The sequence below is a fragment of the Sorex fumeus genome, unplaced genomic scaffold (genome assembly GCF_029834395.1).
Source record: "Sorex fumeus unplaced genomic scaffold, SorFum_2.1 ptg000106l, whole genome shotgun sequence".
Classification (NCBI taxonomy): domain Eukaryota; kingdom Metazoa; phylum Chordata; class Mammalia; order Eulipotyphla; family Soricidae; genus Sorex; species Sorex fumeus.
This window is the reverse complement of record NW_026606163.1, coordinates 4856052-4882201: the sequence shown is the minus strand read 5'-3', so window position 1 is coordinate 4882201 and position 26150 is coordinate 4856052. Positions and strand designations below refer to the sequence as shown.

The window sequence follows — 26150 nt, the reverse complement described above, 5'->3', positions numbered from 1 at the left end:
AGTCCTTGACAGTGACAGCTGTATGTGGTCCTGCCACCAACAAGTGTGTAACAAATGTGTTTTGAGCAAAGAGACTATGAAATTCCTCTGGTACATCTCAGACAAAAAATTTGTTCATATCCCAGTGCTTGTGGAATGAACCTTTCATTTTAGGACATGATAGAATTAAAAATGTTTTCACCGTACTTCCATTAAAATTACTTACAAAAAGCATATTTTGTTTTTTGGGGAGAGTTAAATTTTAACTTTGTGTGTGTGTGTGTGTTGTGTGTGTGTTGTCACATCCCATGGTGCTTTGGGGATCAGGGATCTAATCCTGGGCCTCCTGCATGGACAGCATGGGCTCAACCTACTGAGCTATCTCTCTGGCCCTACGTTTCTTTGTTTAGACTTTTTTCTCTCTTCAAATTCAGAAGAAAAATATGATCTTTATGCAATGTCACATATGTACCAATTTTCTATATTAAAAGTCATTGTGTCCATTATATAATATTTTTTTCTTTTCTGTGATGAAACAAAACTGCACAGCCAAGGATGTCAGCAGGTATTTTGCATTGTTTTACCTCACTGTGTAACTAAAGACTGAAATAAAGTGGAGTTGAATTAGGGTGGAGCCATAGCACAGGGGGGTAGGGCATTTGCCTTGCACGCGGCCGACCCGGGTTCGATTGCAAGCATCTGATATGGTCCCTCAAAAATATTGGTATTCTTTGTCCCAGAAATTCTTTTAGGAACTTATCCTGAGGAAATAAAGTTTAAAAATTTTAGACAAAGATGCTGATTTATTTTAGCAAATATTTTTTGTCAGAGAAAAATCGATCTAAATCTCCAATGGGAAATGGTTCAATGTATCTGATTGGATATTGTATGCCTATTAAAATGTAGCACTGTAGCACTGTCCTCCCATTGTTCATCGATTTGCTCGAGCAGGCCCAGTAACGTCTCCATTGTGAGACTTGTTGTTACTGTGTTTGGCATATCGAATACATCACGGGTAGCTTGCCAGGCTTTGCCGTGCAGGTGAGATACTCTCGGTAGCTTGTCAGGCTCTCTGAGAGGGGAGGAGGAATCGAAATCGGATTGGTTGGGTTGGCTGTGTGCAAGGCAAACACCCTACTCACTGTGCTATGCTTAGAAATATAAAAAAATACTGGGAACAATCTGTGTTGGTAGGGATGTGGTGAAAAAGGAAATCTCATCCATTGCTAGTCAGAATGTTGTCTGGTTCAACTGTGATTAAAAAAAAACATTTGTAGAGATTTCACAGTAAAGAAATAATTGTGCTGTTATACAATCCAGCAATTCCACTTTTGGGTATCTAGCTCCAGGGAACTAAGCATTTATTCAAAAGGACATCCACACACTATTATTCACTTGGTACTTAGTGAGGGAGCTAAGATATGGAATCAACCTTGGTACCCAATAGCAGATGAGTGGTATGTATACACAGCACTTTGCAAGGAATGATGAAATCATGCAAATCTCTGCAACATGGATAAAACTGGAGGATATGGGATGTACAGTAATTCAGTAGAGGACACACAAGATGATTTCATTAGTCTGTGGCATAAAGAAAAATTGAACAAGGAATTCAGTGTACTAAAGGGTGGACAAATAGATCACCCTTGACCCAAGAAGAAAGAAAGCAGATAGAAGGACAAGGAAGGAAGAAATCAAGGAGGAAGTCAGAAGAGGTGGCAGGGATGTCACGGGCATTGGGTACATGGGTATAAAGGTGTGATACAGGTATACACCCACAGCACAGAGTCAACAACACTGAAAATAGGAGATCCCACCTACAGCAAATCAACTTAAAATGTGCCTGTCAAGAAGGTAGGCTGGGGGGTGGGAGGGAATGCTGGTGAAAGAAGTTGACGCAGGTGGTGGGACTAGTGCTGGTACATTGTATGCTTGAAACTCAACTATGTAAACTTTCTAAGTTATGATGCTGTAATAAACTTTTTAAAAGTCTCCAGAGTATAGGGAGGAGGAGGAGAGAAAGAGCAGAGAGGGAGAGATGGAGAAAGTCAGATGGGAAGCAACAGGGGCCAGGTTAGAGGATTAAGATACAAAGGTAGGGGTGAGGAATGATAGAGTCAAATATATGAACCTCAGAGTCAACAACACTGAGATCAAGAGACCCAAACGTTAACAATCAAACTTAGAAAGATGCCTATCAGGAGGACAGGCTGAGGGCGGGATAGGGGTGGGGGATATGGGAGGGAATTAGGGAAAATTGGTGGAGGAAAGTAGACATTGGTGGTGGGATTAGTGAGGCAACATTGTATGTCTGAAACTCAACCATGAATAACTTTTTAAATCACAGTGCCTTAATTAAAAAAAAGAGAGAGAAATAAGTTTAGTTATGGGGGAACTTAAAATAAGGAAAAAGGCAGTAAATAGAACCGATATGACTAAACTTTGTCAATGTGTAGACTATAGATGGATGGGTAAGTCTTGAAGGGGCTGAGGTGGCAGCCAACCTTATATGTGGGTCGGGCTGGGGACAAGTTACTTCTGGAGATCAGTGTGAGAGTGGCAGTAACATTCTCACAAGGAATAGCCAATTTCCAAACATGAAAAAGATACTCAAAGCAACCGGTGCTGGCGCGGATGTGGCAAGAAAGGGACCCTCCTTCACTGCTGGTGGGAATGCCGACGGGTTCACCCCTTTTGGAAAACAGTATGGAAGATTCTAAAAAAAATTAGAAATTGAGCTCCCATTTGACCCAGGAATAGCACTCCTGGGAATATATCCCAGAGAGGCAAAAAGGTACAGTCGAAGTGACATCTGCAATTGTTTGTTCACTGCAGCACTGTTTACAATAGCCAGAATCTGGAAAAAACCTGAGTGCCTGAGAACAAATGACTGATTAAAGAAACTTTGGTACATCTACACAGTGGAGTACTATGTAGCTGTTAGAAAAGATGAAGTCATGAAATTTACATACAAGTGGTACTACATGGAAAGTATCATGCTAAGCGAAATGAGTCAGAAAGAGACAGATAGACATAGAAAGATTGCATTCATCTGGGGAACATAAAGTAACAAAATAGGAGACTAACACCCAAGAATAATTGAGATAAGTACCAGGAGGTTTACTCCATGGCTTGGAGGCCAGCCACACGTGCTAGGGGAAAAGGCAGCTCAGATAGAGAAGGGAGCACCAAATAAAGGGTGTTGGGAGGATCCTCCCAGGATGAGAGAAGAATGCTGAAAGTAGACTATAGAATGAACATGATTGCCATTCAATGCCTCTTTTGCAAACCACAGCACCCAAAAGGAGAGAGAGAATAAAAGGGAATGCCCTGCCACAGAGGCAGGGTGGGATGGGGGTGGGTATTTGCAGGTGGGAGGGATACTGGGATCCGTGGTGGTGGAGAATGGGCACTGGTGGAGGGATGGGTACTCAGTCATTGTATAACTGAAACCCAAGCACAAAAATTTGTAAGTCTACAACTATACCTCATGATGTTTCACTAATAAAATTTAAAAAAGAAGAAAAAAGAAAAAGATACTGAAACTGACACAATGTTTGACACTTTTTAACTCCCTGTGTAATCTAAGGAAAATTCCCATATATAAAACAGATATAATGGAAACAGGCCTCACATGCAGGGGGAAAAGGCAGTTCAGATCAGGAAGGGACCACCAAGCAAAGGATGCTTGGAAGACCCGCTAGGGATGGGAGATGTATACTGAGAGTAGACTATAGACCAAATAGGATGGCCACTTAATGCCTGTATTGCAGACCACAACACCCTAAAGGACAGAGAGAGTAAACAGGAAATCCACCTGCCACAGAGAAGGGGGCGAGGGGGAGGAGGAGGGAGATGGGGGAAGGATACTGGGAACATTGGTGGTGAAGAATGGGCACTGGTGGAGGCATGGGTACTCAATCGATCATTATTTTACTGAAATGTAAACACAAAAGTTTGTAAGTCTGTAACTGCATCTCACAGTGATTCATTAAAATACAAAAAAAAAAAACAGATATACTGACACAGTGATTGCCATGTCTCCTGTCACTCCCACTCGCAAGAATAAGCATCAATCCAGAGACCAGGGCAATAGTACAATGGGTAGGGTGCTTGCTTTGTGAGATAGATTCCTGGAGTCCCTATAAGGTCCCCCAAGACCCTCCAGGAGTGATCCCTGAGTGCAGAGCCAGGAACAAGCCCTGATCGGCACTGAGTGTAACCCAACTCTATTACCCCCGCCCCACAAAAAGGAATCAATCCTTAGGAGGCAGAAGAACAAAGAGTGAAGAAAAATTCTTCTTTGGATGGATGTCTGCTTCTTAGTAACAGAGACGCAAAAGTTTAGAGATTAATCAGTGTAGGCTCATTTGCATGGCAGTGGACCTAGGCGTAGATATGCAGAAAATTTCCTTTGCTGTTTTAGGAGGAACTAGATAAACACATAAGCTTACTATTGATCAATGCTCTCTTTAAGTCAACAGACCTGGCAGAGACTACACAGAAAGCAAGGAAAACACCTGAAGTAAATCAATCACATTTTATTTTATTTTCATCAAGAGAGTTACTCTTCATTAATTCTCAAGCTTAAAATATCCTTGTTTTAATTTTAAACAGCTAGTTATATATTCTTCGGGTGGAGCAATAGCACAGCAGGTAGGGCATTTGCCTTGCATGCAGCCGACCTGGGTTCGATTCCTCTGTCCCTTTCTGAGAGCCCGGTAAGCTACTGAGAGTATCCCACCAGCACGGCAGAGCCTGCAAGCTACCCGTGGTGTATTTGATATGCCAAAAATAGTAACAACAAGTCTCACAATGGAGACATTACTGGTACCTACTCGAGCAAATCGATGAACAAAGGAAGGACAGTGCTACAGTTATATACTTTTTATATTTCATGAACCTATCATTTCTATTGGGCTGGAGCGATAGCACAGCGGTAGGGCGTTTGCCTTACAAGCGGCCAACATGGCCAACACGAGTTCGATTCCTCCGCCCCTCTCGGAAAGCCCGGCAAGCTACCGAGAGTATTTCACCCGCACAGCAGAGCCTGGGCAAGCTACCCGTGACATATTCAATATGCCAAACACAGTGACAACAAGTCTCATGATGGAGACGTTAGTGGGCTGCTCGAGCAAATCGATGAACACCGGGAGGACCGTGACCGTGACATAATTTCTATTAACTTGAATTTTTTTATGTCACTATTTCAGGAATCCTAAGGAGATTCTTTTACTCTCTTCTGAGAATCTTCTATTTTAATTTACAGATAATCTAGTAAATTCAGCATTTTATGTTATTCCAGACATATCTCTGCTTTGTCCTACTCTGCCCGGAGGTGTAGCCACCTTTCAAGAAGGAGCAGAGAGAGGCAATTTTTCAGCATCAATGTAAAAATCCACCCAGATACTGCCCAAGGAAAATTGTTCTCGTTCAAGGCACAATACTTAAAGAACAATATTGATAGTACAATATTCAGGTGCCCTTGAATACTCTTTCTGGTTAGATCCAACTGTTTGAAAAATCAAGAATGCATTTCTGGGCAGTGACAAGAGGCTAAAGAAAGTAGAGGATGTGTGAAGAGGATAACTGATTTTCCATAAGGGGATGCCAGAAACACTGATGAAGCAAGCAGAAAGGAAAGTGCAGAGTTTAGTGATAAGTAGTATCTGTGGGTCTTGAAGTCTACTTCTGTGACAAGCTGCCTGCTATATACGTAAGGTAAGGCAATAAGCTCATCTCTACTCTCTGGATAACAGGGATCTGTAGGATGGCATTGGGACCCAGGTACACCTTCAAAATAGAGCTAATAGTTCCTTCCTAGTTGTTATGACAAAAAAATAAGATCATGTCTAGAGTAGTTGGTTCCTAGAGAATGAACCAAACTTACTACAAGGCTGTAGAAAACAAATGCTACAGCATGGGCTATAGGTTTGTTCTAGAAGGCACTATTATCTCCGAAACTATTACCACATTTGTAAAATGAGTGGACCAATGATAGTCTGTACCTCCTGTATTTGTTGTGGGGATTAATAAAGCTAACTTTACATGGTATTTTCAATCAGTGTCTGGAACAAGAATTATTATTAGCAAATTATTTCCAGAGTAAGAATTACTATTAGCAAATTATTGCTTTATGTTGGCACTTGATATGGAAAACTACACTATTCTATTATCACAAATAGCTTTTATTGTACATGGTGGTTTTTATTTATTTATTTTTTATATGCAACTGACTTTTTAAAAAATTTTTATTAGTGAAACACCATGAGGTACAATTGTAGATTTACAAATTTTTGTGCTTGGGTTTCAATTATACAATGATTAAATACCATCCCTCCACCAATGCCCATTTTCCATACATGGTGGTTTTTAAAGCCAAAAAATTTCACAGGTGGATTGATGATGGATTTGAACATTACAATAGCTAAAGAGTATGTACTACCTCCAAATAGAAAGATAATTAAAATTGTTATATACGTCTCTGAAATAAAGTTAGACATTGAATAGTCATTATGAGTCCTTGGGACTATCATATACCCTAAAAATCTTTTACAATATTCTTTAGTAGTAAAATATAATAAGGCCATAATATATTTTAATAACATATTTGTAACAGGATATGTGTGTTCCTGGGTATCTATTAAGGAGAAATGAAAGCAGTCTCCACAACCATAAATAGCATGGTCATATGGCAAGTAATCAATAATCAGTATAATTTAAGTCCTTCATTTATAAAGTGAGGCCACAATAGATGTAAAATAAATAGATTTTATTTTATTATAGTTATTATTTATTCTTTTAGTTATTATTTATTTTTTCAGTCACACCTTCTGTCATACACAATGGTTCTCAGGGGACCTTGTAATGCCAGAATTGAACCGAGGCATACTGCATGCAAAACATGTGCTCCACACCATTGAGCTACTTCTCTGGTTCCTATTCCTCCCCCTCATTTTACTGAGGTGCAGTGAATTACAATACTGAGTAACAGTTTAATGCGTGCATCATTGCAATACCACTCCCACCACCAATTCCCATTTCCCTCTTCCAGTGTCCCAAAAAACTCTCTCATCCACATTATTTCCCCTTAGCCTTCCCATTTTATAAAATCATTTTTACTGAAACTCTACTTAGTGGTATGCCAGTTCAACACATGGCATTGTGCAGGGAATTATGCAGCACAAAGAATTAAATTCAGGGCCAGGCCTATGCTAGGCATTTGTTCTACCACCTGTGCCGTCTCTCCAGTCTCAGAATGCCTGTCCTGTGCATACAGGGCAAAGGTCACGAGTCTCAAATTATGAAAGCCTTCATGAAAAATAAGGAAAACACATAAGATTTTCGGTGAATGGGATATCCTTCTGCTAATTATTCCCTGTATCAGGTAAAGCACTCAGAGAGAGATTACAGCCTGTAAATGGAGAGTAACATTCTGTGGGATAGCGCTTCATATTACACAATGTGAGAAAGAGGCCAATATACATCTTCTGGGAATTACAGTTGCAGACAGAATAGAATTCAAACAATACAGCTTAACACCCATTCTGGGGAAATCAAATGCCCTCTGTAAGAAATCTGTGACTGCAAAACATTCCCACAGAAAGGCTTATTCATCTGTTTTCTTGACTATCATCTGTTTTCTTGACCATCGAACACACTGTTGAGTGCAATATCTCTATATAGCACCTGGGAGCCATACCAAAGCTGGGAAGGAAAGACTGGCAGAATCATCTCCCTACTTGGGCTGTGGGTGACTAGCTACAAATCTCATTTAAATTGTGCTTCTCTTTGTTGTGCTTTGTAGATGTTATAGTATTTTACAAACTGGAGGTGTATGACAGCCCTGCATAAAGGAAAACACTCATAATCCCTTTTTCAACAGCACATGCCCCATTTTGTATTTCTATGTCATATGTTGTGACTTTTGCAATATTTAAATCTTTCTTTCATGATGATTCTATCTAGTGTGATGAGTGCTCTTGGATATTATCGCTTTATTGTTTGGTGTCACACAGCCACTTTCCATACTATTCTCTTCCTTCTTGGGCTTCCCAATTACCCGAGACACAAAAATATTGAAATCAGAACAAGTAATAATCCTACAATGACTTCTGAGTGTTAAAGTAAAAGGAAGAATCATAAATCTCTTACATGTTAAATAAAAACCTAGAAATGATTAAGCTGAGTGAGAAGGCGATGCTGAGAATCAAGAGAATGAAAGCTAATTCTGTTGAGCCAAGTAGTGAAGTTGTGCATTTTTCTTTGAATGTCTTGAAGCAAAGAAAGAAAAATTATGGAATTCAAATTGGTAAAGAAGCAAAACTATTTTGGAGGCTAAGGAGGGAATCTGGGAACACTGGTGGAGGGACTAGCGTTGAATTATTGCATGCCTAAAATTCAAATATCTTTAACTTTGTAAATTATAGCTTTTTAATAATTATTATTAAAAAGAAGTTAAACTATAAATCTTCATGGAAGACATGATATTATACATAAAAAATCCTAAAGATTTCATGATAAAACTACCTGAAAGTCAGTGCACAGAAACCTCTTGCATTATTATATGGAAACAAACATGTAGAAAAAAAGAATCTCCCCCAACTCATCAAAAAAAGCTATCCCATTTTCATATTGTAAAAACTGACACCAGTATATAAATTAATTACAAAAGGAGGTGAAGGACCTATGTGGTGAAAAATGTAACTCATTACTTAATGAAAAGAGAAAACAAAGAACGTGGAAACAAATTCCTTGTTCAAGAATTGGAGAATCAATGTCATCAAATTGACAATCATGAGGGAGAGAGAGTACAAAGATAAAAGTGTTTGCTTTGCAAGCATATGACTTCAGTTTGATCCTGGGTACTGAATATGATCCCTTGAGCATCACCAGAGTGATCTCGGAACAGAGAGAGAGGAGTAAGTCCTCAACACTACCAGGTATGACCTCAAAACTCAAGAAGAAATAAAATAAAATGACCCTCTGATGCAAACTAATTTACAGATTCAGTGAAGTTCCCATGAAAATTCCCATGGCATTCTTACAGTCATGGAAAAATAATGCATCTAAAATTCATATGTAACCATAAAGTCCCAGAAGACCAAATCAATTTTGCTTTAAGACTTCGCTTTAGGAAAAAAATGGTGGAAGGCAGTGCATTCCTTGACTTTAAACTATACTAGAAGTCTACAGAAATCAAAACTTCATGGCACTGGAATTAAAGTTAGACTCTTAGAGTAATGGAACAGAATTGAGCCCAGAGGTAAACACCCAGTTGTATGTTGAAAGGCGCATGAAGTGGAGCAAAAAGTCTTATTATTCCATGAGACTAAGGGCCAGGAAGCTACAGAATAAACTTTTATAAGTATCATAGGCTACTCCTGAGTTTTTAGGAAAGAATCCCCTCATTAACATAAAAGTGTAAAGGCCCATCTTTCTTAGTGCACCTGAGATTCTTAGTTTTCTGTGTTCTTTCGTGCCTATTCTGGTTGGCTAATAAGATTTTGCAACAGAGACTTAGGGTCCCAGGTCATTATATTTAAAGTTTTTTATGTTTTGTTTGTTTGTTTTGGGGCCACACTCAGCAGCACTCAGAACTCCCAGTGCTGCCTTGTAGGATAACACTGTTTTGTCCTTCCTGTACAGCCTCAGTTAGTTTAGGTTTATTGGGTTGCTCCCATCACAGTGTTCCCATTTCTCTGTGGTTTTTTGTAACGTCTTTCTTTGTGCTCTGTTGACTTGTAAATATTGTTTTTCTCTTCTCCCTAAGTCCTTTGCATAGTTCATTCAGAGCACTGTCTTTTTTGTATGGACACAAGAAGACAGTATATGCTATGATTTTGTTATGTGATTCTCAGTGATACTTTCCTCCTGGGAATCTGTTCTCTCACCTAAGCCTCAGCTGCCCTTTCTTCCTAGCATCCCCAAAAGCAGGGTCCCAACCAGGGACTGGATGGAACTGGGACAAGCAGTAGGCTACCCTGGCATCGAGATGGGCCTGGCCAAAGAGCCATAATGCTTAACTATAAGTTAAGAGCATGGTCATGGACAAATGCTGTCATGATCCAAAAAGTAATAACTAGATTTGGACCCTGCTAGGGTTAGGAAAGATTAATCTGGCCTGAGCACTGTAGTCTGAGTCTGTGGCAAGATGTTCCCAGGAGAGCTGCCTACAAGCCTCAATGTTATCTCTGTGTCCGTACAAAAAAACTGGTATCGATATTTTGATAGTTATTGTACTGAGGAAAGGAGAAAAACACCTTAGTAGGTATTTTGCTCTTGGGCAGTCAGGAAGGGCTTTGGAATACCTTTTAGGTTGTGTTCCCTTTGAATTTGGTGGGCCCTCAGGAAGGGTTTTCTTTTTTTTTCTTTTCTGGGTCACACCCAGCATTGCACAGGAGTTACTCCTGGTTCATGCACTTAGGATTCACTCCTGGCGGTGCTGGGGGACCATATGGGATGCTGGGAATCGAGCCTGGGTGGGTCCTGAGCAAGGCAAACGTCCTACCCATTGTGCTATTGCTCCAGCCCCTGGAAGGGCTTTCTTACGTTGATTTTGCTACCTGACTGGGTGCAGTGTCAGCCCAGAGTGCTGGGGAGCTGGAGAGACAAGAGAATTTGAAGTCCTCTCCATGTTCTTCTAACACTTTCAGATGGTATTAACTAAAAAGGCATCTGTGTTTCCCAATGGATAAAGTCAGGATCTTTTGGAACTGTGATTTGTGTTGCTTCTAATAAAAATAATAAAGATGCTACAAGTAATAGGACCCAATCCTTCTACCCAACAAACCAATCAAAGGTGTGTTTGGATTCTAGTTGCATGCTCACGAAGAGAAAAAAATGGCCAGTGAATGAAAGAAGAGAACTTAAACAAGGTCATACTGTGGGGAAACATTCGTTCACATTCCCTTTCAGATTATCTGCTATTAATTTTCAAATTTCTGATAGAAAATTACACTGCATCAAAAGAAAGGTTGAGGATTTGACACTGTTTGTATAGTGCATCGTGCCACATGCTTACTGCATCATTAACTATATTTTATAAGGCTTCTATACTTTGGTAATCAAAGATACCGATCAATGATCCAACGCACATAGTTAAGAACAACAGCAATCTGGGGAGAGAATCATTAGAGAACAGATCAAATAAAAAGCAAACTTAGAAATCACCTCTCCTGCTTTACAAAATAAGAAGTCAGATACTGAGAATATTCGTGTTCAGGCTGACAAAGATAAGAAGTGAATAAATGAATGAATGAACCCAGCCTTGCAGAGTTTTTCTCCTATACTCTTACTACCACAGGAAACCCTATTAATGTGTCTTGTGTCCACCTAGAATGTGGAGTCCAGCACCACATAAACTGTGACCTGGGGTCACCAGGATGCACTTCAGCAAGGGTGACACAGCATCCACCAGACATCGTGGCTGATCCCAACTTTTTGAGTGACTCAGCCTGACTTCACAGCTTGAGACATTGGAAGCATGTAAAATGGCATGTCCCCACTGTAACTAGAGCAGCTAGCTCTCATATCTATTTTAGGAATCTGGAGTTTTGGCATGAACAGAGATTTCACAGTTTCAAAACACATCTTGCCTTTTCAGCCTAGTGCATTCATCCATAAAGCTGTATCCAAACCATGTTAGGAGGAAAAAATTTGCCCAGACTTAGCTAACCCAAAGGCATATTACATATTTACAAACAAGATAAACATAAGAGATGTTCTCATGTAGTATGGCCATCATGAAGTCTACACTGCAATGGTTTTATATATAAGGAGAGGACAGAGATATAATACCAATAAAACCTGAATAGTTGATGCCCCCAAGTTGATGACTATATGTACCCATCACCCATAGCCTCCAGTTTGGAAATGATGGTCATACAACCACCAATTCACTATCAGCCATGCTGAGCAAGAGACTCTACATGCCTCTGGAGACAGATCTGAATATGCACCACTGGGGTTACCCTCAACACCCAGCCATGTGGCCACTGGCAAAAACCTCATCCCTAAACTCTCTGGCTATGAGCCTGCCAGCCTGGGCCTCCAAGGAATGCAGCTCACACAGCAGCCTGAGCTAACTCCCACAGACCACACTCTTGTTTCCAGTCTGTGAAATTCTGCCTCCATTTAAGCCTGGGTATCAGAACATTTCCTAACAGGACCAACCCACTGACGAAAACTCTAGAAAACAGAAATACACAGTGACCATGGGAGGCACCAGACACTCAGAACATGATAGCTTCTGCTTTCGGACAGTGGCTTTCCCTTCCCTGCTCCTTCAGTTCTTGGGGAGGTGGCAGGAGTGTCTCCTTGTCTCATGGAGACAGATTTGAATATGCTTTCCCCGCCATGGACTGCAGGCTGGAGGCCCCCGCTGCTCCGTCTCTCCCTCCCCCTCAGCTCAAATGCCAGCCGGCAAGGACCTTGATCAAATTACTTCATGGGACACTTGGCTGAGTGTGTTCTTTTCTATCCAAATCTTTTACAGCAATTAATTATACTTCAGTGAAGCAGCAAAGTGCCAGTCTGAGCATGAGGGCTGATTTGGGGAGTTCCACATGGAATTATTAGAGCAAATGAGTAATTAGAAAGAGGCCCAGTGTGAGCCCGTTCTTATTTAACGAATTCCACTTTTGAATCAGAACATGGTTCCCCGAGGTAAGCCAGTTTTCTGGGGTTTCCTCAGCAAGCCCAGCTCTGAGGGGAACTCAGCATCATACTCGGTCTGCAGCCTTCACGCCAGAGTCCCAGCTGAGGTGACACTGGTCTCTTGGAACTCACTAGCTTCTCACACACTATGACAGAAAACCAAAGGCTCAGCATGACCTGAGGACACATGTATGTGCTCACCAAGTCATTTCCCATTGTGCTTTTGGTGGAACTGAAAATGAAACTGGACTTCAGTTGCTGGCTGGCTGAGAATGAGAAGAGCATTTTAGATGTGACTGACCTTTTCTATGACTGCTAGGTAAGGAACCTGGAAAACAGGACTGGATCTCAGCTCCAGCGCTTACTTAGTTATGTGCCTTTGGACACACGAAGGTTTTCTGTCCCTGAGTTGTCCCACTAGTAGTGATGTGTCCTCTAAAATGTAACCATTAACTCTCACATTAGGAGAAACGCTAACAGTTCAACTGTGGGTCACAGTTTGCCAAGCCCTCAGCTAGAACATTCTCACCATTCCTTCCAAGTCTAAAATATTATAAAAAAAATACCTGTCCCCTAGTTTCTGTTCTCACCGTAAAATATTTTATGCCATAGGGCTAGACTTTCTTTGAGCAAAAGAATCAAAAAGGAGTCCAGGGATATGGGCTGGGGTGAAAAAAGAGAGAGGTAGGAGAGAGAGAGAGAGAGAGAGAGAGAGAGAGAGAGAGAGAGAGAGAGAGAGAGAGAGATCAAGCTTCACATGTGACATGTGAGGCACTGGGTTCAATCCCTGGTACCACAAAAATATAATGATGATGATGATGATGATGATGATGATGATGATGATGATGATGAAGATGATGATGGAATTTAGAGTCAGAGGGGAACGTGAGATAACAGAGCAGGAAGGGTGCTTGCACATGGTCAACCCATGGTCAATCCTCAGCACCTGATATAGCACTCTGAGCCTCACCACCAGGATGATTCCCAAGGACAAAGTCAGGATTAAGATCGGAGAACTGCCAGGTGTGGCACAAGAGAAAAAAATAGGTTAGGAGTTAGAAAGCACTTGATGGAACTCAAAAACAATTTTCTTATTTGACAGATGAAGAAGAGAGGAAGTTAACTTCCAACAGAGTTGCTGAGACTGGAGCTTACATTTCTCCATGATATGAGGCATGAATGCAGGGGCCAGAGAGACAGCACTGGAGGTAGGGTACTTACTGTGCACACAGCTGATCCTGCTTAGGTCACTAGTACTGATTATTGTCCTCCACCAGACCTCCATACCCTGCCCAGCAAAAGTGATATCAAAACAAAGCAAAACCCCAAGGTAGGGCATTAATATAGAACCTGGAAGGACTATTGGGTGCTGGGGATATAAATCATTCATAAAATAGTGTATTTATGAGAATTACACAAGCATAGAAAAGAAACAGTGCACACAGTTAGCCTCTGGTGATGTAAATACACCAAAAATTGCAAAATAAAATACATTTGAATTGCATTTGGGACTAGGCTTTAGCGGTCCCTCTGCAGTGCAAATACTTAAATTTCAAAGGTTTCTTTCAAGAGATATAAACCTCTTGTGAGTCCTTAGGTTGATACCAAACAACAAACACCAAGTTTCAAAGAGGAAACAGATGCTAAAGAAAAGTTCACAAAGGTAACACGACGGCTTTGGAAGAGCTTGCAAACATGAATTTGAAGAGCTGGTTCAGGTCTTTCTCCAGTTGACCTTATTTGATTGGGGCATCTCCTACCCTAGAGGAACGGTTGACCTAAACTGTGGTTCTATCTTCCAGAACTCAATACATGCAATAATGCATTTTGAATTTTGTCTCTGCTAATCCAATGCTGTAGCTATAAATAAAACCAGGAGTTGGACTCCTATTCTGCAGAATTAGCCTTTGGCTCCTGAGGTAGCAGGTTGGGTTGCACTCTGCATGTCAGTGGGAAAGATGAAGGATGCTCCAACCTGTGCAATCTAAAATGAGACTTAGAATAAGTCTTTTTTTTTTTTGCTTTTTGGGTCACAGCCGGCGATGCTCAGGGGTTACTCCTGGCTCATGCACTCAGGAATCACTCCTGGCGGTGCTCGGGGGACCATATGGGATGCTGGGAATCGAACCTGTGTCGGCCATGTTGGCTGTGTGCAAGGGAAATGCCCTACCCGCTGTGCTATCGTTCCAGCCCCAGAACAAGACTTTTTAAGGTAACTTCTAATTCAAGTTATTAATCCATATTTTTCTGCACTTGGTTAAATATATTTCCAATTCATTGATCAATAAATCAATAATTCAACTTATGACATATTTTCAGCCTTAGTGCTTTCAAAATTAATCAAACAAAGCAGAATTTTTTAGAATTTTTTAGAATTATTCACACGGATTTTATATCCATGGCATTAACATGCACAGGCATGTTAATGATTATCACATTAAAGCTGATTGTTCCTTAAAAGTAGGAAACTGGGAACTGATTTTTTTCTGATTAAAACTTGTTTTTTTATTAGTGAGACATATGAGGTACAGTTGTAGACTTACAAATTTTTGTGCTTGGGTTTCAATTACACAATGATCAAACGCCCATCCCTCCACCCGTGCCCACTTCCCACCACCACCAGTCCCAGTATCCCTCCCACACCCCATTCCCCCCATCTCACCCTGCCTCTGTGGCAGGGCATTCCCTTTTCTTTCAAAGATAAAAAATAATAAGAAAATAAAAAAATGGGACAGAGTGATAGTACAGTGGGTAGGGTGCTTGTCTTGCATGTTGACAACCTGAGTTCGATCACACTGCCAGGAGTGATGCTTGGAGAGCCAGGAGTAATCCTTGAACAGTGATGGATGTGACCCCAAACAAAACAAAACAAAACAAAACAAAACAAAACAAAACAGAACAAAACAAAACAAGAAGAGAAAATAGAAACAAACAACAACTATGAACAGCATAGCAGAAACAGGTGCAATTAGGACACGTATAATTGATTTGCCATCAAGTAACATATCCACACACAAAAAAAAATCCAAAGAATTATAAATAGCTCCTTCTATGTGGTGAAACACAACATAAAAGGAACTTAAAAACCAATGCACTACTCCAAATGAATGTTCTAGCATACTCTGAAGTGAAAAGAAGAAATGACTTAGCACATGGGGGAAATGGTAGGCAAGAAAGACATTTGAGAGAATAAGGAAAGGGTAAATCTGTCTGGTCCATGATCATGACATCCATAAAGTTAAAAAAAAAAGGCAAGAGCAAAATTTTCATACTAGACAGTGTAAAGAAGAGAGACTGGAGTCTGGAGAATGGGAAAAGGAATTTAAGATTCCTTTCAAAACTACAATGTAACCTAAAGTAACCTTGGGCTAGCTGACTTCTCCTGCATGGGATTTGGGTCATTGTGTAGTTTTGAAAGGCTCCACCTGATGTTGCCCATGGATACACACAGTTGACCCCATGCATCATACTCTTATATCTTAGAAGTGGGAATGAGTTAAGGAATACTTGACTCTATATATCAAAACGCTTTCACAGGCTCACCTATAGACCTTATGTACTTGATATTTTCCAACTAAACCAAATATGGTGAGTGCCTAGACACTATAAACATCTTTAATTTTTTTAAATTGTCTCATAAATATGTCTTGAGAGACTAACAAGTTACAGAGATTCTTCTAAAGCTCTGTGCAAGGCTGAGTTGTCTGGGTCACTCAAGAAGGGGTGCAGGGGTGAGTGAGCCCAGAGCTGCTCACCCAAACAGAGCTCTGGCAGCCAAAAACTTCCACACTCCACAATTGCCATTATGCTCCCAGCCAGACCCAACTGCTCTGGATGAGTCTCATTCAGAAATTAATCCACTGAAAAATTCAGGTATGCTGGTTTTGTGACTGAAATCTCCAGGCTTTCAAGGAATCAGGGGAGGGCTACCTCTCCAAATTTCCTATACTTCTAGAAGATCAAACAGTCACGGATATGCCCCAAAGCTACCACTCAAGTTAAAAATTTAACTCCAGACGCTTGCCATACCTGAACCTCTTCCTGTTTGTCCCCGATGCTGTGCCGATCTTCTTCCTGCCCCAGGTCAGTTAGTCCATCGGTATTAGAACCCGGGACTTGGCTTTCTCCATGCATGCGTCCCAGGTGTCCTCTAGGACCCTGGGACGCACACCATCCCTGAGCCTCTTCCTGTTTGTCCCCAACACTGTGCAGGTCTTCTTCCTCCCTCAGGTTGTACCCCAAACACACACTGGATACCCATAGGGGGCATGGCCTATTCATAAGTGGGCATGGCTTCTGTAGAAGTGGGCATGGTCTAATTTTGGGCCACAGGAAATCTACTCATACCCAGCAATCTCAAGTAACATCTCAGTCTCCATATCTCCACACCGATATGAAGAAACAACACAAAACCCCACCACATGGGGAGAACGATGAAAAGAGTCCAGAAGACTCAGAAGGTGCTGCTAAGGCAAAAAAGTACAGTCAAAATGACATTTGCACATGGCTTTTCTGCACTGCGTTTTTGGGCCAATAGGGTATATTTTCAGGAGTGGTATTGCTGGTCACATGAAAGTACCATTTATAGTTTTCTTAGGAATGACCATATTGTTTCTCAGAAAGGCTGGACCAATAGACATTCCCACCAGCAGTGAATGAGAGACCCTTTCTCTCCACATTCACTCCAGCACTGGTTCTTTTTGATATGTCCCAGTACTGTGAAAAATTTTTAATGAAACAGAAAAACTTAAATTGAAACCCCCATTTCTTCCTGCACAAATCCATGACACTTAAAGGGACTTTGCTGGAGGCTTATTTAGGAGAATTAGTTTAGCACTGTCCTTGATTTTTGTCTATTCTTTGATTCTAGGTCATATGCAAATGCATCTTTAAATCACCCTTAATCCATTCACAAGGTCAGGCTTAAGACAGTCTTTTGTAGAAATTCTTATGTCTCCACTACATTTTTGTTTCACTAACAGTTGTCAAATATTTTAAAATTTCATTTTGTTTCATTTACCAAGTGGAAAAAAATCAAGATTTTCCTTCCTATTAGTTACTATATCCAACATTATCCTTCTGGTAAGCAAGAATAATCTTCAATGGGCATCAATATTGCCATCTACCAAGCAGTTAATTTCATCCCCTCTTCTCCACCATAATACACTATTTTTCATAATGAAATTTACATACCACAAATAAAGCAAGGCCTTTTAGGAGCTAGACTTTGGAGACCTTATTCAATTTTGCATATATAACATTGTTCAGTTTGATGACTCTTTAAAGATGCCATTATCATAGAGAAAATTTTCCACTCACATATTTTCTCTTCTGAAATATTAAAAAAGTGGCACTTTTCAAATGATTTTCAATTGTCATCTGAAGTTTTCCAAAACTCATATCCTGAAGAGAGCAACTAAGCAACTTTGATATAAGACTGAAGACTTCCCTGTGGCCTAGCAGTACCTAGGAACTGATTCTGTTTTTCCTCTCTTTGAGCACAGCCACATTCAAAGATAATCCTCCAGCTGTCATTGGGCTAGCAGGGTCACACATTCTCCTCAGAAGCCTCTGGGAAAATCTGAGCAATAATGCTTTGTTCTGTTGTCTTTAGAGAACATGAAATTCTAGGATAAAAAAGAAAGAGCCTGTCAAACAAATAAGTATTCATGTTCCTAGAGAATCGTGCATTTTGGTGTTTAGAAATCTTGAATTAGACAACACTTTTAACAAGACTCATGCTGCCAAGTTGAATCTATTTAGAAATTTTAGCTTTAAGAAGTGTAATTTGAAGCTCCACCAGGAAAAAAAAAATGGAACCATTATGGAGAAAAGTAATATCAAAGGTGAGCAGTGACACCTGAGTCTCCTTCCTGCCAAAGTGTCAGCTCAGTAAAGTATTGCACACTGAGTGATTCCATTTGTAAGTGAAGTCACTTTTGCCACTGATTCCCGTGTGACTGTCACTAGTCATTTAAACCTTTCTGTGTCTCAAAAGTCTCACTTTTTTTTTTTTTTGGCCACAACTCTCAATACCCAGGGTCAATTCCTGAGTCTGTACTCGCCACTGACTCCTAGGAGTGCTCAGGGAAAATATGTGGTATCAGAGATCAAGCCAGGTCCAGCCCATGCAAGGCAAAAGATTTACCACCTATACTATATCTCCAACTGTGTCAACAGTCTCTTATTTAAAGGTACTGAATTTAAAATCTCAAATGTTGCCTAAAATCTGGAAAAGGAAGCAGAATTTGGATAATAGGAGTCTCTGGGCTTCTTATCTGCCATATAATCAATGCCCTTACTTCAATAACTGCTGCTTTCTAGTTAGAAACCACAGTCTTCTCCCTGGACCCACTGCCTCAGCCCGACTGTTGTTGCTCTATCTTCTAGGTGATTGCAATGTTTCCTATCGGCCTTTGTCTCTCCACCCCAGTGATCCTCAACAGGGCTCTGTTCTGTTCTTTAGGGAACATCTGGCTATACCAGGAGACATTTTGGTGTCAAAATTGGTGAGGAACTATTGGTATCTACTGACTAAGGGAAACTGCTAAGCATCTTGTAATATCCAACAAAGACTTGTCTACTTTACCCGAATTTTTCACAGAAGATATAAAGATGGCCAACAGTCATATGAAAACATGTTCATCATCTCCTTTTAGGAAAATGAAAGTGTAATACGACATCACTCTGCACCTGATAGAATGGTTAGTATCAAAAAGGCAAGAAGTACTAAAGAAGATGTGGAACAAACAAAAAACTGTTACTATGACTGCAAATTGATGCGGCCATTATGGAAGATAGGGTAGAGATTATAAAAAAACCCAAAATAGGAATTTCTGCATTTCTATGTCAAGGATTTATCATTGCTCATACTGCCTATTTTTTTATTTTTAAAAGGGGATTCCATTTCATTTTATTTCTAGAAGAAAAATTTTGTACCCTGACAATCCAATGGTTCTATTACTTCGGTTCCTATTTGTGTAATAAAGTTGATTTAGCCTGCAGAAGGAAACCTTTAAAGTTTGAGACTGGGCAGAAGGATTTTCCTGAACATGCAGCCTTTCAAGGGCACCACCAGCAGCTGCTCAGAGGTTCCCTAGGCTATAGAGAGGGGTGAGCCTCCCTTTATTTTTTATTTTATTTTATTTTTTAATTTTTATTAGTGAAACACCATGAGGTACAGTTGCAGACTTACAAATTTTTATGCTTGGGTTTCAGTTATACAATGATCAAGTACCCATCCCTTTCTGCCTGTTTTTTTTATTTGACTCTATATTACATGGGTGATTGAGATCTATAACAAACCTACACATACAATTAAGTGTGGTCTACTGATTGTACCCATTGTACTTGTCACAGCTGCTATAGGAAATGAATCCCATCCATCGTTTTTCAATCTCTCTCTTGCACAGACATAGAGTCTGAAAAATATTAAAAGTCAAGAATGAAACAAAAATTAATCACCCTCTATGCACCCAGAAAGAAAACGTAAAGGCATTTGTGTTAAAAAAAAATTCTCTGCCTCTCTTCTATTCATATCTTGGAGAATTATAAACTCATAGCATCTCTGTCTAAATTCCAATTGTTGGCACTTAAATACAAAACACGTGGAGCAGAATTTAACCTGAAAATAGTGACTGAGAAATAATGGTATTGAGTACTTCAGAGCTAGGTACATTGCAGTACTTGAGTCAATTCCTCTCTTTTCCTAGATTAGTAAGTTCACTCCACATACTAGACACTTAATAGTATTTTCAGTTTTGCTTCTCTTCTTTTTATGTTGATTTTATTTTGAGACTGTTGACTTGCCTGAGCTTCAAAACGTTATCTCCTAGAAAATAAAAATTACTCAACATTTAATAAGCTATTTTGGACATTTTTGTTCATTTGGTTTGGGGTTACATCCAACCATGCTCAGGGACAACTCTTGGTCCCTTCTTTGGATTGCTCCAAACTGTGCTTTAGGGGACCATTGTGATATATAATGAACCCAAACCCCTCTCATACTAAAGATACATTCCAGCAATTGATCTATCTACTTGACCCTTATAAATCTGACTTTTTAAGAGTAAGAGCTAATATGTGAACTTTACAACTACTGAAAGCTTTGTAGCACTGTCCTCCCGTTGTTCATTGATTTGCTCGAGTGGGCTCAGTAACATCTCCATTGTGAGACTTGTTGTTACTGTGTTTGGCATATTGAATACATTAGAGGTAGCTTGCTAGGTTTTGCCGTGTGGGCGAGATACTCTCGGTAGCTTTCCAGGCTCTCTGAGAGGGACGGAGGAATTGAACCTGGCTCGGCCAGGCCATCCGCTCCGCATGCAAGGCAAATGCCCTACCGCTGTGCTATTGCTCCAGCCCACAACTACTGAAATAATTTAAGATTTTTAAAACAATTGAAAAATTGGAAATATGGCTTATAGATTTCCATCATGCATAATCAAAATTATTATTATTGTAATCACAAAGATTGGGAACTATTCCCAATTGTTTCAGCTGATCCTCCTAGTGCATTACTTGGGGGTCACAGTTTTCAGGAAACCAGAAGGTGGTCGGACTGAACCCAGGCCCCCACATTCAAAGCATGCTTACTCTCAAAATAAGCTCTTTGATCTGTCTCTGTGACTCCTGGAAAATGTTTTTGTTTTGTTTTTGGACTGGAGTGATAGCACAGCAGGTAGGGCGTTTGCCTTGCACGTGGCCAACCCTGCCGACCCAAGTTTGATTCCTCCGCCCCTCTCGGAGAGCCCGGCAAGCGACCGAGAGTTTCTTGCCCACATGGCAATGCCTAGCAAGCTATCCATGATGTATTTGATATGCCATACACAGTAACAATAAGTCTCACAATGAAGATGTTACTGGGCCCTGCTCAAGCAAATTGATGAACAACAGGAGGACAGTGCTACAGTGCTACAGTTTGGGGGACCACAAGTGGTGGTGCTAAGGGCTTACTCTTGGCTCTGCATGCAGGGATCACTTTTGCAGGCTTGGGGAACCACATGGGATTCTGGGGCTCAAACCCAAGTTGGCCATATGCAAGGCAAGCACCTTACTTGCTGTCCCTGCAAGGCAAGCACCTTACTTACTTGCCCTGGGCCCTGAAAATTATTTTTATTGCAATTAATCATAATTTATTATCTCCTGTCCACACAGTTGTTAGACAAAGTCACTATTTAGAAATGGAACTGCACTATGAGAAATGAAGCTAAATGGAAGATTCTAATGAAATGGGAGGAAGGAGTCAGGTAATAGATTTTCCAGGTACTTTACTTCCTTCAGGCAGAGGTGTCTGTGAGGGGCTGCTCTTAAGGCAGACATGGTATGCCTTTCATATTCTTCATAAAAACAGTTCGACCAAACTGTACTGATCATCATTTACAAAATGTAATTTTATAAAACATTTTAAAAAACATTACAAAAATGTAACCTTCCATTTTTTTAGAGTAGGCACATTCACAATTCCAAACCATAGATGTCTTTTTCTTTCTTATTCCTTATCTGAAACAGCCTCTATCCAAGTCAGCTCTAGAAAAAGTAATTTCCATTCAAACTCAAAAGCAGAAAGCTAAATAATCCAATTTAAAAATGAGCAAACGACCTGGACAGACATTTTAAATAATGTCCCACATGTCCCAAATCCATGTACATGGAAAGATATCTAGCATTATCAATAATTAAGTTAGTTCAAATTATACCCACAATAAGACACCATCTAATACCCGATAGAATAGCCACCATCAAAAACAAGTGATTAAAAAATGTGAGCAAGAATGAGAAGGACATGGGGTTGGAGCGATAGCACAACGGGTAGGGTGTTTGCCTTGCACGCAGCTGACCCGGGTTCGATTCCCAGCATCCCATATGGTCTCCTGAGCACCGCCAGGAGTAACTCCTGAGTGCAGAGCCAGAAGTAACCCCTGTGCATTGCCGGGTGTGACCCAAAAAGCAAAAAAAAAAAAAAAAAAAAAAAGAATGAGAAGGGGACAGGTCAGCCGGTGAATTGTTGGTGGGATTGTGAACTGGTACAGTAACTATGGAAACCAGGATGGAGGATTATAAAAAAAATTAAAAATAGAACTATCACATGATCCTGCAAGTCCACATCTGGAAATACATCCAAAGGAAACAAAAACACTCTCCTTAGATGCTATTTCTCTACTTCTGCATTTATTGAAGTATTGTTTACAATAGTCAAAACACAGATCTAACCTATACAGGTAATGACTTATAAGTTACAAGACATACATGTTTGTATACATATTATTCAACTATTAATAAAACACAAGGAAGTCCTACCACTTTGTGAAAACATGAATGGAACTTTAAGGCATTATGTTAAATCAGATAAGTCAAGAGAGAAAGACAACAGTTGTATGATTACACAGATACACACACAAACAATAACTTTCCACAAACAATAACTTTAGAAAGAAACAGAGATCATATTTTGGGGGAGGAAGAGCTAGTGGAGTGTGTCACTTACAATGACAGGATAAATCAGTATTAGAAAACTAAGGTGTATAATAGGAATGTAGCTAACACAATGGGATTAACCAAGAAGTTATGTGGAGAGTAAATCATTAAGATTCTCATAGGTTCTATTTTCCTTCTTTCTTTTTTTTAATTGAATTCCCTAGTGGACACATTAGATACATATTTAAAATTATAATTCTTTGTCAATAAAATGGGGAAAATATTTTTTAAAGTCTATTGAAAAAAGGGGTAATACTGAAAAGCAACATAAACCCAGAGATATTTGAGTTATGAAAATCAATTTAGCATGTCACTTAAGGAGCCGGTTGATAATAGACCATCCTCATTACCAATCTTCTTGTGCCCAGTTGGGGATCAAAGTGTTTTCTGAGATGCATCCATCATCTGTTGCATACTTTCCTCCTATATATATATATATATATATATATATATAACTATACAATTTTTATGCCAGTTGTTTGATTCTACTTCGTATCCGTAAAACACACTATCCCAAGCAAAGGTCAGGAGGTTTGGGGCCCCACCAGCAATTCTGGCAAACCAGGTTATCAAATCAATGCAAAAATCCAAGGCTGTGAAGCTCCTTAGGCCCTGAGTGATGGGGATACACAGACCAAAGGGGGTGTTGGGGATTTCCAAAGTCATCCTCTGCAATGCTGGAGGAGAGGGGTTCCGATGACTGCAGCTGAGAATTAAACCTAGGACGCACTCTAAACTCTGAAGTATCTCCCAGCCCCTAAAACATTTTAATGCAACAGTATGAATTATCAGCTGCCAGGATATTTGCTAAAACTCCCAAGGATATTTGCTTCCTAAGTCATAATCCTATTTGGGCTGAAATGTTCTCCCTGAAAATCTTGGTTGTGAAGCTACAGGTGTTGCTGGTTTTGGGGGAACACAATAAGTTGCCCCATATTTATATTTTAAATTATGAGATTAAAACCTATAAAGCCAAGGAATAGTAAACCATACATGTAAGAAAAATGTTAAGGGAAAGCAGGCTATATCTAATGACTTTATTTTGTAAGACTTTTATAAAGCTTACTTTGAAATTAAAGAGTATGAGATTTGCATCACCAGATATCTGTAATGTGGGTCATCCCTAAAGTAAGATTCCTTTAGCTGACAAAATACCCAGGCCCAGTAGCACATATATTATATCATACACAAAAATAATTTTTCTGTGAAAGGAAACCTTATATATCAAAATTATCAGACAAGGATCTGTGAAATATAAGGATGAAGAAAAAATGAGGCCAAAGGAGAAAACTAGCATAACCATGTTTGTGGAGAATTCTTTATAACCACTAATTTAATTACTATTTTTTTTTCAAATGAAACTCAACCATCCAATAGAACATCCTGTGATGATGAAAATATTCCTGGGCTGCGTTGTTTAACATGCTGGCATTAGCCACATGTGACAATTTAGCTCTGGAAAAATAGTTACTGTAACTAAGGAACTGAATTTTTAATTTTAACAAACATAAACATCACTATGAGTAGCTACATAGGTCCAGAAATTCCCATATTGAACACTGGCCTTCTAACACCTTTACTACTGGAACATGTGATTTTAGGAATACTCTATCAGTGAACTCTCTCCAAGAGATATTGATTAAAATTCCCAAATTAAAGCCAGCTTTCAGCTGCAAATAGTTTATTTACTCAAGACAAATCTGAAATCCCCAGCCCACCCTTTACTCAAGATGAGCATCATTGGGACAAAGGCCGCCCCTGGGTAGAAATGGACTCACCCTCTCTCAAAGACATGTCCTCTTCCTGCTCCTTGGGAGAAGGCAGCAGCGGCTGCAGGGGCTCCATGTTAATGATGAGCTGTTTATTCAAGGAATGGGAACTACGGCTCTGAGTGATGCTGGCTCTGAAAACAGATACAAGACAAGAAGAGTTGGTTTCCATTCTAAGTAAGAACCCTTCTTCTTACTTGGCTGCCTGAGCAAGGAATTGCCTTTAGGCACACAATAAATCCGGGTAGTAGTAAAGATAACACAACACTCAAGATACAGTCTTTTGTGTTTGTTTTGAGGCCACACCAGACAGTGCTCAGGGGGTCATGTGGATTGAACCCAAGTTGGCCACGTGCAAAGCAAATGTCTTACCAACCATATTTATCACTCAGGCCACACAAATTTTTTCGATCCTTAAGATTCTATCAAAATAGACATGTGCTCAAATGCTACCAAGGGAAAGAAAATGTATTTTCCCATACGTTATTAGACTTGGGCATGCGAACTGAAAAGAGAGGCATTTGAAAAAGATATGGGGAGCGAAAAAGATATTAGAGACAGGTATCACTGAATTAGAAAGGCAAAAAGTGAGTAAGAGCCATGACTCAGGATAATTTAATGACTGCCAAGAAAATAAAAACAAAAAAGTCCTGCCAGGCAAAAGGTGTCCTACTGGTAAGAACTATGTTGGTATTGCTGGATGTCCAGTCTTCAATACTAATAATTAATATTCACAACCTGCTCATAATTAGTCATGGGACCTAGTTCTACTTTCTCCTTTAAAAAGAAAGTAGATTAGGGGGTATGGTGCCGCCAGCAGGTCAATCTCTACCTGTCAGGCAAGTGCATCAGCAGCCTGGTGGCACTGTCAGAATTTCAGATACCCCAAAATTGCTGCTGTGCCTTTGACCAGACCACAAAAACTTGGGGCAAAGTTTACCAAGAAAGTAAAGGTCCAAAAGTTAGGTTTGTGAGAGACACACCCACAAACCACTTCAGGCTCAGCTATGTAATTGGAGGCATGGCCTCTCTGGTTCCTCATTGAACTGCTTAATGGCCGTGATTCCAGAGACTCAGAAACAAATCTCGGAACCCAAAGGCTTTTGGCAGAAATGCATCCTGTTCCTGCAGTAGGTTACTGGGGCTGGGCCACTCCAGGTGGGAATGGGTTTCGTGCCTTGGCCTGTTCCCCCTGGCGGCCTGGTGACCGCCATCCTCCAGAGACCACTGGACAGTCAGGTTTGGGCCTGCAGTGATGAGACACACGGG

The 26150-nt window shown here is 40.2% G+C and overlaps 1 protein-coding gene across 2 annotated transcripts in view; it reads right to left on the bottom strand.

Moving 5' to 3' along the window:
* The window catches only part of FRMD3 (FERM domain containing 3), a 299884-nt gene that overhangs the window by 22452 nt on the left and 251282 nt on the right, over nt 1-26150 (bottom strand). For both annotated transcript variants that reach the window (XM_056134756.1, XM_056134757.1), the window contains exon 13: nt 24891-25015. In XM_056134756.1, coding sequence (XP_055990731.1) covers nt 24891-25015 — 125 coding nt within the window. The remainder of the gene's footprint in view (nt 1-24890; nt 25016-26150) is intronic.